Source organism: the organism of the source record quoted next, unplaced genomic scaffold, assembly GCF_019419815.1.
Source record: "Pyrus x bretschneideri cultivar Hongxiangsu unplaced genomic scaffold, Pyrus_bretschneideri_v1 Contig1, whole genome shotgun sequence".
Taxonomy (NCBI): domain Eukaryota; kingdom Viridiplantae; phylum Streptophyta; class Magnoliopsida; order Rosales; family Rosaceae; genus Pyrus; species Pyrus x bretschneideri.
Window position 1 is genome coordinate 5,964,647 of NW_025999390.1, and position 18,225 is coordinate 5,982,871.

The window sequence follows — 18,225 nt, forward strand, 5'->3', positions numbered from 1 at the left end:
GCTATTTTTCGAGGTGAAGCTCTTTTGGCACACAAAATTTTTATATTTTGTTGGCGCACTTTATAGTACATGTAAATCTCACATGCAAGTGCGTTATTTTTGTGCATCGAATAGCTCATATAAAAATAATTAATGAGGGGACAGAATCACTAATGAAAAGAAGCATTGAGAAATGTTTTTTTTCATAAAATCACTAAACACGTAGAATGCATTTTGCTTCAATATCCTTAAAGTAATTACCCAAGTAATTTTATTGTTTTTTTGATAATATTGGAGGTGGAGAAATTGAACACATGACGTTATGTGCAAGGGAAGTGCATTCTCTCTTGAGCTCAGGATGGGGATCCTCCTGACCACGAAATTCGAACCGTTTAAATTCAATCCAACGGTTGCAATTATTATAACCTTTAGAGGATCGACTTGTTTGGAACCGTTGGATTAATTTTGAACAGCCAGGATTTCATGGTCAGAAGGATCCTCATCCTGAGCTCAGGAGAGGATCCTCTTCCATGTGCAAGAATCGTATTGAACAATATATCACTTGTGTCGAAGTAATGTTCTTTAATCACTTAGCTGCAAGCCCATTGTAAAGACTAAACTATTTAGTTAAGAAAGATTTTAGTTCTTAAATAAAAATTCAAGCCCCAAATTCTTAGCTCTAAAATTGCCGAAACCATCTGGTACTCCAAATTCAAACTTCGACTATGAAGTTGTTCTAGAAAAAAATCCACTACATTACAAAGATCTGATTCAACATAATTTAGTGTAATGGGTAATGCTAGAGAGACTAGATTTATAGACAAAATTTACAAACTAAATAACATAGAACCTCATGATTTGATTATTACTTAAGCATTGATAAATGTGTTCATTTTTTATTGATGACACATTATTTAGTTTGCAAATTTAGTCTCCCTTTACCCCTAATGTAATTTATGCGTTGACGCATGCTAATAAGAGTCTAGTATATCAAGATCACAGAATGACGATATCTAATGATCGACTCGTGCCTTGAACAAACTTTGATCTGAGTTTTCCTTGTACTACTTTTTCAAGATATTAATTAGATCTCTACATATATAGCTAAGTGTATATAACTAATTAATCAGCCTCTCGACACCTGTGTATATGCAGGCAGAAGCAATTTACTGCCCGTCCCCCTCACACGTATTAATGGAAAAGATAACCTGAAAATTTAATGTAAATATTTTTACATCCCATCGTATGTGTTCTTGTCGTAATTATACGCATGTTTATATGTAAAATGATATCTAATTTAGTAAAACACAATCTCAGTACTCAACGGAAATCAGGTAAAACGTGTCCTTTAATGTTTCTCTCCATAGTCAGCTAGCTGTGGGTACAAAGTCTTAATATAGCAAATTGATGGGTCTGCCTGCATGAATGGCTCGAGTTTCTAATTAAGGTCTAATTCTCACCCAACTTGACCAATAAGCATCCTGTGTTGATATATTTTGAACAAGAAATGCCAATTAAATTAACTATTACATCTAACTTACGTACATACGTACGCATAATCAAGCACATGATTAAGGAAGGACAGTACTGTTCACAAAACTATCTATTAACTGTAACAAGGATCATAATTATAGACTTAGCTCTCATTTGGAAATCCTTTTAAAATAATTGAAAGTAGTGATTTTAGAAAGAATGTTTTTTAGTTCTAAAAGCACTTGAAGTACTGTTTTAGTACTAAGGATCGATTGCAAGAATAGTTTCACCTAAAGCCTTTCAGTTATTTTATAAACACTTTCAAATAAGCCATTAATCGGGATTCCCCCTTAATCTGCATATAAAACATTGGCTAGATAGCTTCATGAAATCTTTACATGCAACTACTCTTTTGAAAATTTGCATCCCTTTTGGGAACAATATTATCTCACCCTTGTGCTGTCTTCGTGATCTTTCTTGCACCCTTTCCATCCCCAACAACTTAAATCTATTTATACCGAATAATTAATTTAAAAGTTTGCTTAATTATTTTGTACACTACAGGAAGAATGCAAACACATGCAAGTGAGATTTACAGCAGCCTGGTATTTTATTGTGAAGTGTTTGACAAGTAGCATGTCAGACATGAACATTGTGAGACTGGCTTAGGGGTTAGGGTTCTTCATCATTGTAGAGTGTCTTCTTTGATATAAATCTATCAACTACTACTTTAATGTTTTCAAATTCGACAAAGTCGTCTCAAATTTTCAATTTTCAAAAGTAAATCGTTGAGCGTTAGAGAATTTGATCAAACATGCACGCATCCTCTAATTAATCATGTATATGTCAAGTCGCTCGATTTATAATTTTTTTTACATTATTTGTAGATGCACGCAAACTTAAATAAATCTTTTAGTTTTGGTACATATACAATATGACAATTGGTTACATAACTAGATGACTTGTTCCTTGAATAAATATTTATGTAATTACCAGAGAAACAACAGAGTAAATCAGTCACAACAAAAGCATAATCATTCATTCACATCCCCAATTTATCGAATAAACTGTGTGATATTTTTTTATTGATACAAAAACTGTGATTTTAATCATGTTAACTGTGAAAGCTACTCTGACTAGTAGCTTAATTAATGTAGTCATCCAAAACCCTAGCTAACATATTACATAATCAAACTAACATATTAATTACATAATCAAATATATCTCTTAATTTTAATCTGAGTACGTACGTAGCAGATAAATTAGTTTGGATAAATATAAATCTTCCATGGATATAGACTTAAATAATTAAACGTTTCAACAAAATTAAAACTCTTTAAAACAGTTTTATAACCTTGGAAAGGGGATGACACAGATGGTAATCGTCTCTACTAATCAATTTGTCTTTGCCTACTATATATGTTGATAGTTACACTGACAAACGTCCAACAACTACTTTGATCATCATCCTGGCTAATCTTCTTCGATACAGATTATGATAAATCGGTCCCAAAATTGGACTACCATGAAGAGAGGTTGAAAGTGTCCAAGTCCTTGTTTTCCTTTGCAATCTGGAAAGTGTCCTAATCTTTGGAACATTTCACAATTGTAAATTTAACTCTTCTGTATTTTAGTAATGAGGTTAGTTATGATTATGGAAAGATTGAGAGGAACAGAATTATTGAGCATTTTGGTCCATCAGCTTTACGAGAATTTAATAAAGCACAGTATGTATGTAGTAGTAATCCATCACATCTCTCTCTTGATTACTTGACAGACACTTCAAATATCAAATTGGTATATGGGTCTTGATCAAACTCACCTGTTCTTCCATCCAGTGCTGTACAGATCACAACTTGCTAATAATTTACGAGGATATTATGCGCGATTGACCAACATATTAGGTGATTGGAAAAGAAAATCAAATAAAATTAAGAATCTGTTGTATAGGACTGATTAAAAGGTGATAGTACACAGATTCAGTTACATGTAAGTATGTACCACTGCAGAAGCATTTCTCTTGCTTTCTCTCACTTCACTTTCTGCCAAACACTTTCATATCTACATGGCCTCTCCACGAACTTATTGGTTTGATATATTAAGCACTTGAAGGGCATGAAGGATATGTATAGGGTTTAGGGTTATATATAGATATATATGTATAACGTATAAAAGGATATCATATATTGCTATCTTGGTGTTGGACAAGTATATTAGTTGCTTTCTCTACGACTTCTTGTCTATTAGCAACCACAAGACGGACACTTTGCTGTTGTCAAACAAGAAAGTACCACCCTTGATAAATTGTCAAGCAAGGAGCCAAAACAAGAAAGAAAGGGATCCAAGTTGTAATTATTATTGTTGGGTTTTCTTCAGTGATAATGCATATACATTCTAAAGATCACTTGAGTTGAGATCAACAATTATAGGGTAAGTGTCAATTATCGAAGAATTGTAATAGTCAATTCATATATTCTGTAATGCATCATGGAGGTATTTAATATTTATCTTGGTTCCGGCATACTTAACATCATAATTGCTTATGTGCAGATATGATTGTACATTTTTGGTTCAGGATATTGAGGTCAATATACATCATCCGTACATATGCACGAATATATTTTGGACAGGAAGAGCTATAGCTAGCCTTCTAGGAATAAATACAAAGATTTGCGCTGGTCTAACCAATTTGCTATTCGATAAAATAAGGATGAGAACATTTGAGGGTGGTGCCATGAGACTGGGGTTCCCGTACGTTCTCCATATATGTATGTATGTATGTATGTATGTATGTATGTATAGATTTGTACTAACTTTTTTCTGATAAAGAATAAACATATTGTATGAGAACTAATTAGAATTATGGACATAAATTAACATAAAAGAGCCAAGAACACCAGGAACCGAGGGCAAGGGAAACCAGGGGGTTGAGTCTGGTTTGTGCCTCAAACCCTATTCCTCCCCTATTTTTCAGTACTCTTCAAGCATGTGACTGTCCGAGTCTTTCCAATTCGGCTTTGCAGGTAGACGCTTCTGTTATATGGGCTGTAAGTAGATGTTAGCATCTTATATATCAGAAACAAATGAGATAAAAATTGATATAAAAATTGAATAACTCATCAAACATACAATCATTTTGTAAACAAAATTTAGCAAGTACGTGAACTCATGTTTAATTGTCTCGGGGCGACTTGGTGACACATGCCATGCCCTAGTTAGTGAAAGCAAATTATACTCAAATGGACGGGCATACATTGGACCCCTGTGTCTAAATATGACCTAGCCATCACGCTGGCTGCTTCTGTCTGAATTTGAACGGAGTTTACGTGAAGCAGTGGATATGTATACAAGTCTTCTGCATGATTTGCCTTATTTGCATGTAGCAAGTCTCAGTAACTTATAATTATAATTTAATCCGTTATCATTTGCATCTTACTGCACTGCATATATATATATATATATATATATATATTCACTTATTCAACTTCTTCGTCTAAGCTTCGATCCAATCACAGTTACAAAAATAACCCTCCAACCTTCAGTATATACTGTACATGCGAGTACGTAAGTATTCGTGATATCACACAATCTGAGCTAAAAAATTTTTCCAAAAATATCTAAGAATATAGTTGTAAAATCAAATTCAAACTTCATATATATAACCAAAAAGGAAGATCCCAGCTTCAGTAACTGTAGGATGTATACTTGAAAACCAACAAAAATGAATGCGCACGGGGTCATCAATTACAAAGGTCATTTCTGTCAATTCACACTTCATGGGTGCAGTTAGACTACCATGTAATAATCCCAAAACAAGGATTTCGTCCATGATCTTTAATAATATTAAAAGCCGTAAACCTGGCAACCTTGTATCTCAAGACCCATAGTAGGTGGGAACTTCACCTTCACACACACAGTTTGCCCCCAATTACTTTTCTTCACACCAGCTACTAGAAAGTTTAAATTCCAAAATTGCTTGTGCATGCTGAGCAAGAAAAGCCCTAGCTAGGCTCACCGTCTCTAGATCTCTCTTGCACCTTTATCACTCATCCATCGTACCCCTCGTGCATCGGATCTCTTGATATTATATTATCCCCAAAACAAAAAGGTTTTGAAAAGTGTCAAGACCTAATCAATATGTATGAGCACATATCGCTCTCCATATATGCAAGGAAGATAGCTAGTTTTTTTTTCCTTTTCTTTTTTTCTTTTGGTTTTGTAAGAGCCAGCTAATTAATTAACTAGCTCCTACAAGTCTTCAGTACCCATCCAGGGTTTATGTTGTTGAGTATTTTTAGGAGATGAAGAAAAGTTAGATAGCTTTTTCAAACTTAGCAAGTTTCAAATTGAATAATTCAAGTTGTATTCTTGATCGATCGATCTCATATGATTGTCTTTGTGATATATGCAGAAGCCAGGCAAGCCGGGCAAAACCCTAAAAAGGAAATTTGAAAGATCATCACATCATGACAGCAGAGCCAAAGGAGGAATTGCCACCAGGTTTCAGATTTCATCCTACGGATGAAGAACTTATTACCTTCTATCTCATGAACAAGATAAATGATGCCACTTTTACTGGAAGGGCGATCACCGATGTTGATCTCAACAAATGCGAACCCTGGGAACTTCCTGGTACACATAATCTAACCCATGTTTTCAGTTCATCCGTCACATGCACAAATTTGATCTATTTCTATATATCCATAGTTTTGTAGTTTTTGCAATCAGCTTGTTCTTTACATACATATACCCTTTAAAAGAACCCCAAATATTTTCACCGAGCATCAGATCTTTATTAGTTTTATACGCATAATATGATCTGAGGGGCCGGGAAAGAGAGGGGGCCCCCCGCCGGGGGGGGGGGGGGGGGGGGGGGGCGGGGGGAGGGGTTGGGGTGGGATTCGGATTTGTACAGAGAAATAGCATTAAGAGCAGTAGCTAGTGGGTAAATCTTGCTTACTTTTCTGGGCTCTTTGTTAGATTTAATTTCTTTTGCTTATTTGATATTATTAATTAATTTTTAATTGAGACCAAGTTTTTCATAAAATGTATTTAACTCATGTGAACTTTGCATTAAGAGCAGTAGCTAGTGGGTAAATCTTGTTTACTTTTCTGGGCTCTTTGTTAGATTTAATTTCTTTTGCTTATTTGATATTATTAATTAATTTTTAATTGAGACCAAGTTTTTCATAAAATGTATTTAACTCATGTGAACTTTGCATATGAAAATTACATGTTTCATCCTATATACTCTTCTTCGATCAGAAGTATATATTCTTCAAAGTTGTTGTTCTCACAAGATATATTGTTCTGAAAACATTTCTTGTAGCATTGATAATGGAAAATAATTAAAAATTTTCCCATATATATACACACACATATATCAATATTCTCACCAGCTAGCATAGACAAATTAGCTTCTTGTCTAATTTAGTAGTGTTGATGAACAATTGTAATTTCTTGGATCAAATATTGTAGCAAAAGCGAAAATGGGAGAAAAGGAGTGGTACTTCTTCAGCCTACGAGATCGAAAGTACCCAACGGGAGTGAGAACAAACCGAGCAACAAACATAGGTTACTGGAAGACCACAGGGAAAGACAAGGAGATCTTCAACAGTGTCACATCTGAGCTAGCTGGGATGAAAAAGACCCTTGTTTTCTACAGAGGCCGAGCTCCTCGTGGCGAAAAATCCAACTGGGTCATGCACGAATATCGGATTCATTCTAAATCCGGCTTTAGAACATCGAAGGTATACCTAATTAAATTGATTAATAACATCTAAGTATGAATTTGATTAAGGATCTAAGTTCAATTTTAAGTAATCTTATAATTAGTGGAAATCACCTTTGATATTAAAAGGACTAGGGCTGATGAACTTGTGAAACTGAAATTACACTTCCAATCTCTCTCTCTCTCTCTCTCTCTCTCTCTCTCTCTCTCTCTCTCTCTGAGATAAACTCGTGAATACATGAACACATTGAGTTGAGCACAAGTTACATTTATATACAGCATGATTCCATGCAAGATTTGTGAAACGATGTTCGTAGACGACATACCGTCCTTAGTCCATATATAATAGTTATATAATATCAGGTTTTGCAAATAGCTAGCTAGTACTTGTACCTTGAATATAATATTCTGACAACTAAGAAGACTAATACAGTAGCCAAGTCGACCCATTGCATGAAGTTAACGAGTTTCCAATAGTATGAACCTTAAAACTATTATGTTCCAATTTATAGGATCACATCGTATTTTGTCGATATTTTCAATAGTTCGCTCATATTTATATCAATAAGATATCCACAAAACCCTAAAGCATATATAATTAACAACATATCAAATTAATAGTATAAATTGCTAATACACGATACTCAAAAATATAACGAAGAACACTAAAAAACACTAAAACATCTATATCAAAAGTAAAAGAATATAGATATTCTTGCCCCTTGTGATTTATGTCTTCCACTCTATATTATTCCTTGAATATAGATTTGATATTATTGATCAAATAATGAATAATTTAACTGATTTGACCAAATTAATGTTGTACTAGCAGGATGAGTGGGTGATTTGTCGAGTCTTCCAAAAGAGTGCAGGTATAAAAAAGTACCCAACGAACCAATCAAGAGCGGCCAATCCCTACAACCTAGAAATAGGTCAAAGTATGGTACCATCACCCCTAATGCAGCTAGGTGATCCAAACCATCATCAGTTCCCCTATGGCAGAAATTACATGACTAGTGCTGAGATGGCAGAAATTTCAAGAGTCTTAAGAGGCGGCGGATCATCAAGTAGCACTGTTAACCTACCAATCCAACCCCAGTTCAATTACCCAATTGGTGGAGGAGGTGGTGGTGTTGGAGGAGGAGGAGGAGGGTTTACAATATCTGGGTTGAACTTGAATCTTGGTGGCCCAGCATCACAGCCTATGTTGAGGACAATGCCACCACCACAGCTGCATCATCAAGGCCCTCCATCTATGAATCATCATCCTCAAGTGCAAGATGTTACTAATACAGCCATGATGAACGGTCCAGATCATCAAGGTGGATATGGAACAATAGACATGAACAACAACAACAACGCAAATGGTGGGAGTGGAAACAGGTTTATGAACATGGAGCCTTGTGTTGATCTTGATAACTACTGGCCAGCCTATTAGGGTACTTAAGAGTATCTAGTATTCTCAAGGCCAACTAAGTTAGCGACAACCTTGATTATTATTAGTTATTGTTATGCTTTAGGTATAAAATCGATTTACGTGTCCTTCCCAGTTAGGGTAATCAAGAACTTAGAACCCAGCAACTATAGTCCTATGAATTAGAGTCAACTGGCTACTCTCGTTCAGAAACGTTACATCTTTGGTTGTTCAATCTACTTCCGTCATTTTAATGTCTTTCAACAATTATTAAGCTTAATTATAAAGTTGGTTTTGCCTTCACACACATTTGACATCCCTTTTTTGAGTTGCTTAATTATTATTACATTTAAACATGATTCCCAATTACTCAAATCGATGCTACGATTATTTTTCAACATGATTCACAGTTAATTACCCAAATCTGTGTTACGACTATGCACGTAGAAAGAGAAGTTGTGGTCATTGGGTCGTGTTCATATTCTACTAAAATAATGTCATGTGATGTAACCAGTGGTGCAACTAGAAATTCTACCATGAGATGAACCCTGAATATCGATAAGCTTAAAGTGAAAAATGAAATAAAATTATGAAAACTTATATAATAACATAAAATCATACTTTGAAAACTTATTGAAGACAATTTTAAATGTATTATGTATATTAACTTCTACATTTTTAATATGACATGATTAGACATAAAATATATAATTAGGGTTGGTGATTAGCTAATCATTGACATTGACACAATAGAGAGAAAAAAAAAAAAAAACCAAATGGTAAATTTCATTCATAAGTTATATCTCTGAAGATAGGGTCAAAGAATCAAAGTATAATACTTTTCAATGAACCTTCATTGGCTCTGTCAGTGGATGTAAACAATCTATGTATTCTAATATGGGAATACAAATAATTTTGCTCTAGGAAGTAGTTTGATGGACATGCTATAACATGCATGGATTAATGTATTTTGCATTTATTTTCACAGTTCATCTCTAAACACGTGGACTTGAACAATTTTGTCCCCTTATTCTTCGAACTCTTAAGGATTCGTTTGGAAATGTTTTTAAAATGACTGAAAATTCATTTGATAAAATATTTTTCAAATCAATTTTTAATAAAAATTCAAGTGGATCCTAGACTAGCACTTAAAATGCAACTTGTAAGAAGCATGTATTTGGCTCTTCTTCCATTTTGGAACCCAAAATCAGTAATTTCATCAACATAGGCCGAGGCACTATAGGCCAGCATAGGCCTTTGCCAACCCTCACTCTTCTATCTTTCTATATAATTTAGTATTATACTTCTTTTTGTGGGGTAAACTTAGTATTATGATTCTTTTAATTTACAAAAAAAAAAAAAAACTTTTTAATTTTATTCACCAATAGTTAAAAACAAGAATTCTCTTTTTTCTTTTCAATTCCATTGAGACTCATCTTAAATTAAATTTAACATCTTATTTTATAAACAAATCAATTGATCCTAAGATTAAAATCTAAAGTTTGATTTACTTTTATCAAAAATTATTTTTTTCACATTATCCAACCCAAGAATTATAAACTTGAGCCTTTCTTCCCCTTTCTACTAAATTTTTAAAATTTCATATATTTTATTATTCAAATTTTCAATCCATTCTTCTCCTTTTTTGTTCTAAAATTCCCAATCCATTCTATATTGAATTGGGTTTATACTAGAGAGACAGTCTACTTAAACCACATTTTGGCAGTTAATGGTTGGACTACTCTTTTAAATTATTAAAGAAGAATTCCAATCATCAACCACCACATCAAGTGGTCTCCAATATACAGTCTAAAAACATGATTTTCCAAGCATTTTTCATTGACTTGATATTAGAAGGTTAATTTCTCTAAATCCTCTATAATTTTTTATTAATTACTTTCCATATTGACTTGATATTGGAAGGTTAATTTCAACATAAATAATAAATAAAATAAATAAATAAAAAAGCATTTAGCACCTCAAAAAATTTAATTAGCTCACAACTCCAAGCATGCATTCTACTCTCTAATTAGTTTATTTTGTTTAACATTTATGTGAAGCCCCTCATTTCCCAAAATCCTAACTCCATCACTGTTCATCAAAAGTGTTTTCAGTCGTTTTAAAAGCACTTCCAAACGAGTCTTAAGACTCCAATTTTATACATTTTAACTTTTGTTTTAAATGTAACTTTTTAGTTAAATTTAGTATAGGCTATCTTAATTTAATTTTGTGAAAATTTAACCTTAAAAACTCAAATTCCAACCCAGTTTAAAAGACCACTTCAGTTTGACTTCATTAAAACGAGATCAAAAAATATTGAAGACACTTTGTTAGTGAGAGTAAAAAATTAAGGGTAGTTAGATCCATGTCTAAAAATTCAATTTATTTTTTAAATTGATTCTAATTGTAACGTACCTATATTATAAGAAAACTACAAAAAATTTCAGCAAAATATATTTAAGATAGAATTGAATACAACTAATTCTGGAGAGGTAGATTATAAGTATAGAAAAATATCTATAATATAGGTAGCCAAAAAACAGTTAATCTGTGATGTAGGTAGATAATCGATGAAGAAATCTATGATATATGTATACTAAATAAGTAAAAAGACTAAATGCAACATGCTTGAAGGGATTTAATTCTTCCTAGCCTTTCGCCACAAGACTACGCGTGCGACAATTCGTTATTTATTTATTTATTATGTTATTTGATATTGTTTTTTTTTTTTTTTAATATTACTTACTATAGTTGTTATTTTTTTTTTTCCATTAAAACATATTGAAAATAATGAACTTACTAACCATCCACAGTTACCCTACTCAATGTTTGAAATATCCTAAATATGCTCGATATTTCCACGGAAATATACAAAAATTCAGGGAACAATATGGAAAGAGGGATGAAGTCTAAACTTCACTCCATATCCACAATATTTCTGAAAATCAGTCAATTTCATCGATATTTTTGATATTTTTAGGAACCATCTAGTTTTTGCAGACAATTTGCAAAAAGTTTGCAGGAAATATCCATGAGTCTATGCATTCTTTATTTTTTAATTTCTTTCTTTATGCTATTAGTTTACTTCAATAAAACTTGTGCTGCTTTCATGACAAAAATTTCAATTAAGTTATGTATAATTTATTCTTTCTAGTGAAATGCTTTATTTTATTACTTGTCATTATAAGGAAGTTTTTCTTTTCACATATCACATACTCATTGTTTACACAGTATGTAATCATTAATTCTTGTTTCATACGTGTGTTGTGGCTTCATATGACATTCGTTAAAAAGTAATTTTAAATTTTGATCATTCCATCGAAGACAATTGATATCGATATCGAGATACAATAAACGATATATCTATTGATATTTCCACAAATCTGCCTATCGATATTTTCACCAATACCAATGTTTTAAACACCTACTTGGGTTTTTTTTTTATAAATATTTTTCTTTGTTTTTTAAATTTTCTGTTTGATCACGAACTTAACAAAAAGATAATAGTCAATTTGGACCTATTTTTAAAAAGTGAACTATTCTTAATAATAAATGACAAAATTAGATTACTGAATCTACCCAAAAATAAATGACTATGTAAATTATCCAATAAACATGTAGGTATTCATAGAGTTTGAGATGAGGTTGGAGGATGGATAAGATAAAAACTAAATAAAGTCTATTACTATTTTGGTCGTCAGATTGAAAAACGGTCGGTTGGATTCATGGTCAGGAAATCTCTGAGACATGCAATGGGAAGTTTTGTTAGCTAAAAGTTCAAATTAGGCTAACTAGCGAGGGGAGGGATATCAACAGGCAAAAGAAAAAAACACATTGACAAAGCGTTGAGGGCAGTTGGTCACAAAACAGTCGTCCCTTATTAAGCAAGTTCACTTGGTGCAGCAACATCACCATTTCGATTATTAGTCTCCGTCACAACCAACGCGCGCATCGGCCATCCTGTAAGGGCCGACCCGTGCCATTGGGGGCGAAAGGAGTAACGTTAAGGAAACCATTAACCACCGTCACGTACACTACAAGGTGCTCACACAGATTAACCACCATCATTAACATTCAACAGCTTTATTAACCACATAAACCGGTCATCTTCACTAAAATATTGATTCTCCACGGCGCTTCAAAGTTCAAAAGAAAAATTGACAATCCTTTGGGCTGTGAATATGTAAGAATAAAAAATAAACTAAAATACACCCTTCAACAACATAAGTAAAAACTGCCCACACTACACAGCAACAACTCCTAGACTTATCTTTCGTCTAACTCGTGTATCACAGTTTCTAAAGTTGTACACAGACGATTCAATCATGCACAGAAAAAGGACATGAGAACAAAGCCAGTAGCAGCTTACTTCTCTGGATGGCCCCTTTTAGCCTTACGACGTGTAGCGTTGGTACCTTGAACAGGTTTTTTAGGCTTTGTACTGCATAATGACGAAGAAAGTCGTAATCAGCAAACAGAAATATGTTGGACTACTTTTCATTTAGAGAAAGCGATGTGCATGCCTAAGCACGCATAAGTAACTAACCTAAAAAGTGAGGAGAAAACTCTGAACAGAATGATAATGGGCAGGGCCAACAAAGCCGAGGCCTGCAACATTTTAATTGCGACTAAATAAGGCGATCAAACATAACATTCAAACAAAAAGAAAAAGAAAAACAGAACAAAGAAAGAAATGCAAGAAGATTGATTTCATTACACTGCACGTACCGCAAACCACTCCAACTCCTTTGTAGCAAGAGGTCTTGTCAGTTCATGCCTCTTCAGCAAATCTTTTACTGTCCCTTGAACCTTGAAGAAATATTGATTACAAAATTTAATAAACTACTACAGCTGGTTCGCTGAATGGCTTCAGCTACGCATCCACCATGGCAAGAACACCAAAAGGAATAAACAAGAAAACGTAATTCATGCACAACATGCAGTAACAGTCTTCAACAGCAAATAACACATGAACTGAAGACTGTTCAACGTTGTCACTATAAGATAGCAGATAAAACATATATGTCATCTTATGTCACAATGAAGTGATTGGTCAAAGCAGTTGATGATTAAATGTTAATTATCATCATGAAATGGAGAAGAAAAAGTAAATGGAAAGAGAAGGAATAATAAACAAACTTGCAGCAATCAACCCTTGAAATAATTTGCATCTAATAGTAGCATAATGAACGGAGATTATTTCAAATTGATGCTGATACCTGATGATGGTATGCTGTTGCAGATTTGAGAAACTTCTCGTAGGCAATAACTGCCTTTTTTGTATAAGGCTTCAATACTACTCGAACCTTATCGACATGAGGTTTTGCCACAGTGGCCACCTGATCAACATATGGCTTGCTGAACTTTTTTGCTTCCTGTCACCCAAAAATACAGTTGTAGGATGCATGTAGGCAACATGAATGGACCAAATTCTTTGCCTAATGAATGTATGTATATATGAAAATATACATACCTGAAAATAAGGATCAACAACTTCTTGTGCTTTTATAACGTGTGGAGCTAGTGTAGTCTTTGAAACCTCATAAACTTCAAAAGTTTTTGTACTTAACGATTTCACATGAGGTTCAACAGTATCCTTCAACACCTCCCATTGTTCCTTGATTGCCGGGATCCATTTCTTCAATAGAACAGACATGAAAAGGGGGGATAATAAAGTTTAGTGAGAAAGGCAAACCATTTCTTATAAACAAGGCATAAACCACAACAGAATAGGAGAACATACTAGCATCCATACATACATACATGCATACTAACATACATGTATACATATTAGCACACATGTGTGTGACTGTATCCTGCCCAAAATTATGAACACCCTGGAACGATTTTATAGCTAGAGACGTCGGAAACAGCAACACCATCAATTGCAGGTTGTAATGATGCAAAATTCTACATTGTTACACAAACGTGGAAATTGAAAATAAAATAAATTAACCTAGCTTACAGTTTTTAATGTTTCCACATGGGGTTCAGCCCACTTTTCAGCCTGGGCTTTTTTCTCCAGAGCCTGAACAAATTTGAAGGACCTCGTCAGTTATTAAAGGATAATAATACTCAGTAAATTTGAAGGACCATACAGCAATTAATTGTAATACCTTCTGAATAGCAATATCCACTGCAGGTTTTCCATGCACATTCCAGCATGTCTCTACAAAGGACTGCAAGTTGATAATGACTTCAATTCCTTGAAAAAAATTAACTTTTCTTTACAACAGTGAAATGCACTCAGTTTACCTGACACTGCATAAAATGTGCAGCAAGCCATGGTGGAATCCATGCACCATGCACCTGATTCAAAAGAAAAAACAAAATATTCTTTAAGGACCGCAATCAAAATCTAATCACCACACTACTTTGAATATCATATATAAGTTATAACACAAGGGAAAGATGTGTGAGACCATATGATATATAGAGAACAGAAAAAAAGAAGAAGAAGAAGAAGAAGAAGAAGAAGAAGAAAAAGGAAAAAAAAAAAAAAAGGATATGTGCGAATTGAAAAGAAAAAAAAAAGCAAACCAAGCTTTCGCATCACTTTCAGATTCCAACTGAACCATTGATGGATGAGTTATCTAAATTACTGAAGACAATTGCAAAATTAACTTTAAAGAACCTTAATTCTATGACACGCTTAAACAAAACCTTCAAATTCTATGTTCTTAAGAAACTCACTTAACTGATTTTTCTCAATTTACAACCACCTCAGAAAGAATATAGACAAACATTGGGAGAGAGTTATAATGAGAGAGAGAATTCATGCAACTTAGTACCTCATTTAACTCTTTTGCTTTTAGAGTAGCTTCAAACTTTGCCTTCAACATTTCCTCCTGAAGACAAATTTTAAAAAATATACTGAGCATAAGCACCAACCCCATCTAGAAAAATGTGCTTCCGCAGAGACTTAAAAATTACCTCAGCCACTTTAAGAGCAAGCTCGGTTTTAAGGATTTTGGTCTTCTGCTCATCATTAGTCTTCTCAATCTGTATGAAGATCATCAAACATCATTCTACTATCCCCACGGGATAACATTAAGCAAATTTGAAGTAGCATTACAACTACTATAAAATGATATGAAAGAAAAAGGAAGTAGACTTTTTTGTTCAGCATTATATAGAAGTCAGGATAATAATACAAAAAGCACTACAGCATCCCAATTGTGTCTACATTGGTGCCAAAGAAGGATGTAAACTAACATTGTTTTGCCCACCAACAGCGTACATTCTATACAAAAGACATATACATCAACAAACTTATTTCTGGGGAAATTAACAGAGGACTCATCACAAAAGGGACATGAAACGAATTGACAATATCTACAAAATCACAAAAATACAAACCCAAACAAAACAGTGATCGATTGACAGAGTTGAGTTAAATAAGACAACTTTTAGTATCCTTTCATCTTCCCTCACTATCATTCTTTAATTAACTCTTAAATCCAATCCAAAACAATGTTCTGTTCTTATAATCAGAATCACTAAGGACTTTCACTATGAGCACATTCAGCTAACTCACATTCTCTATTTTTAAAAGCAAAACATCGATCTTCTTCTCAGCTTCATTCGCCCGGGCTTCCAAGCCCTCTTTCTCCTTACGTTGCGATTGCAATTCCTTTTTAAGTTCATTAACCTGCATAGGAGAATGAAATGAAAATTCAGTGGTATTCTCTTTTTTCGGCAACAAGAATGTAGTGGTTTTCACAGAGTAAAATAGTCCATTTCATCGTATCTAACCTTTTTCTCTAGTTCACCGGCACGTGCATGAGCCTTCCCAAGCTCAGCATCTAATGACCCTTTTTTCTAATATACAGAAGAAACACAGAATCAATGTGCAGATAAACAAACCGTCATTCAAAAAACAGATTGGGTAATTGGTTTTCTGGCATTTCATGCAAATGTGCCTAACCTGGAGAGAATCAATTTCACTCTGCAACGAAGAAATGCTATCCGAGTTCTCTTGGATTACTTTCTCCTTCTCTTCTATAAGCTCATTCTTCTTTTTTAGTTCCTTAATCTTCTCACCGACGTCGAATTCTTGAACATTAAAGAAACACAAACCGTCAGCCAGGAAAACCCAAACAGCACTCAAAAACACTTAAAAATGCTCGAAATTGAAATTTAACTAACATCGATGTTGTTTCTACTCACAAAGTAACTAAACAATTAAGCATCTTTATTGCTCTGATTAAAATTATAAAAACTGAAAACTCAAAGCTTTACAAGTAAGCACCAGAATCAGCTAATTGGCAGTATTACTTGGATTCCAAAACAGAAACGCAAAATTATAAATGGAAAGAAATTAAAACACTTCCCAAGTGAAAAAACAAAGGATCTCTAACTTCAGTAAAATCTGTTTGGATGGCGAGAAAACCGAGGGAAAAAATCGACCCCACAAACACTTGAAAAATCACAAATTTCGTCCAATAAACCCTATAATTCGCAGAAGACGATAGAAACGAACCTAGGGAGTGGATCCTAGCCCTGAGCTGATCCAACTCGATCTTCAGAGCGGCCGAATCAGGGCCGTCCGATCGGGGGCGCTTCACTGGCTCGTCTTCCTCCGCCGGGACTGAAGCGTCAGCCCGAATCTGGGAGAAAATAAGGGCAAGAAAGATTGAGAGAATCGCGAGCTTGGAGGCCGCCATGGGAGCATGCAATCACGGCCAACGAAACTCTCACAGCGACAGTTTTTCCAGTGTTTTTTTTAGTTCGAGTTTGATTTCTTCCGACTACAAATATTAAATACCCTTTTGGTACCAAAAATAAAAAAAAACAAAAATGAATATAACTGTCAACTAATTCATGACACCAAAAATTGTTTTTTTTTTTTTTTTAAGTAAAATCTCAAAATATTAAATTAATTAATTAGAAAGAAATTTGCCAAAAAAAAAAAATAGAAAGAAAACGGTAATTTCAAAACAACCCTACTTAATGGCTATTACTTTCATGTGTTACTTTGAATTTACAAACATAATATTAGCTCATGGTATACGCCTACGCATATGCTAATTGGGTTTTTTTAGTAATTATATATTTTTGCTACTAATAAAAATATGGGGCTTTTAGATCTCTAAAAACATAGATTGTTATTAGGATATGTAACATTTCGTGTTTGAAAGAGATGAGTAATTTTCATTTTTATACAAGTAAAAATTCGTTGAATTGTTTAATTTTGACTTTTTTCAAGTGGAAACTGTTTTTATTACAAAAACATTATCAGATATGAACAAACTACAAGATCATATTTATTTAAAAAATCATCTCTATTAACCTAAATTTCCTTTAACATAAAGATAAATAGACGATAGAAATTCCTCATTGAAAATACAACATATATGACTTTCATTTTTCTCAAATTTGAAGATAAACGTGACATTGAATACGAAAAACAAGGAAATCCTTGTTGATGTCAAGCTCGAGATAGCAAAAGAATATCATGAAAAGTATCATCGTTGATTTCTGAAAGAGCGTAATTGAAGTGTTTTTTACTATAAAAAGTTGAGATATAAGATAGGATTTTTGTTCCAAGACCTTCGCTAAACTAGTTGATTTGTAACGTACTACCGAAAAGGTAGTGCCAGTGATTTATAAAGAGAAACAAATTTCC

At 33.7% G+C, this 18,225-nt stretch overlaps 2 protein-coding genes across 6 annotated transcripts; one reads left to right on the top strand and one right to left on the bottom strand.

The window, feature by feature from the left end:
* The first annotated feature begins 5,404 nt into the window (after window positions 1-5,404).
* Window positions 5,405-8,904, top strand: LOC103957499 (NAC domain-containing protein 100-like). Of its 5 annotated transcripts, none has more exons than XM_048581911.1 (4): window positions 5,405-5,560; window positions 5,864-6,084; window positions 6,931-7,202; window positions 8,013-8,904. In XM_048581911.1, exons 2-4 carry the CDS (start codon window positions 5,919-5,921, stop codon window positions 8,619-8,621), a joined length of 1,047 nt encoding a protein of 348 aa, XP_048437868.1. In that variant the 5' UTR covers window positions 5,405-5,560; window positions 5,864-5,918; the 3' UTR covers window positions 8,622-8,904. The 5 variants fall into 5 exon arrangements, with proteins under 5 accessions (XP_048437868.1, XP_048437860.1, XP_048437866.1 ...); XM_048581903.1 differs by having other exon boundaries at window positions 5,417-5,591; XM_048581909.1 differs by lacking the exon at window positions 5,405-5,560 and adding an exon at window positions 5,598-5,763.
* A 3,747-nt stretch (window positions 8,905-12,651) lies between these two features.
* Window positions 12,652-17,340, bottom strand: LOC103957503. The gene is made up of 14 exons (XM_009369674.3): window positions 17,080-17,340; window positions 16,525-16,652; window positions 16,353-16,418; window positions 16,135-16,248; window positions 15,531-15,599; window positions 15,389-15,445; window positions 14,853-14,906; window positions 14,714-14,776; window positions 14,563-14,625; window positions 14,071-14,235; window positions 13,817-13,972; window positions 13,326-13,406; window positions 13,144-13,205; window positions 12,652-13,038 (listed from the first exon to the last, which is right to left on the bottom strand). The coding sequence occupies exons 1-14, from the start codon at window positions 17,261-17,263 to the stop codon at window positions 12,963-12,965; spliced, it is 1,338 nt and encodes a 445-aa protein (XP_009367949.1). The 5' UTR covers window positions 17,264-17,340; the 3' UTR covers window positions 12,652-12,962.
* Between the last annotated feature and the right edge of the window lie 885 nt (window positions 17,341-18,225).

Excerpts from the sequence above, each read along its gene's own strand:
- LOC103957499 (XM_048581911.1), top strand. The coding sequence starts at position 5,919 with ATGACAGCAGAGCCAAAGGAGGAATTGCCACCAGGTTTCAGATTTCAT. Across the intron at positions 6,085-6,930 it reads CGAACCCTGGGAACTTCCTG|CAAAAGCGAAAATGGGAGAA; the intron begins GTACACATAATC and ends CAAATATTGTAG. Across the intron at positions 7,203-8,012 it reads CCGGCTTTAGAACATCGAAG|CAGGATGAGTGGGTGATTTG; the intron begins GTATACCTAATT and ends ATGTTGTACTAG.
- LOC103957503 (XM_009369674.3), bottom strand. The coding sequence starts at position 17,263 with ATGGCGGCCTCCAAGCTCGCGATTCTCTCAATCTTTCTTGCCCTTATT. Across the intron at positions 15,600-16,134 it reads TGCTTTTAAAAATAGAGAAT|ATTGAGAAGACTAATGATGA; the intron begins GTGAGTTAGCTG and ends ATCTTCATACAG. Across the intron at positions 14,626-14,713 it reads TGGATATTGCTATTCAGAAG|GCTCTGGAGAAAAAAGCCCA; the intron begins GTATTACAATTA and ends AAATTTGTTCAG.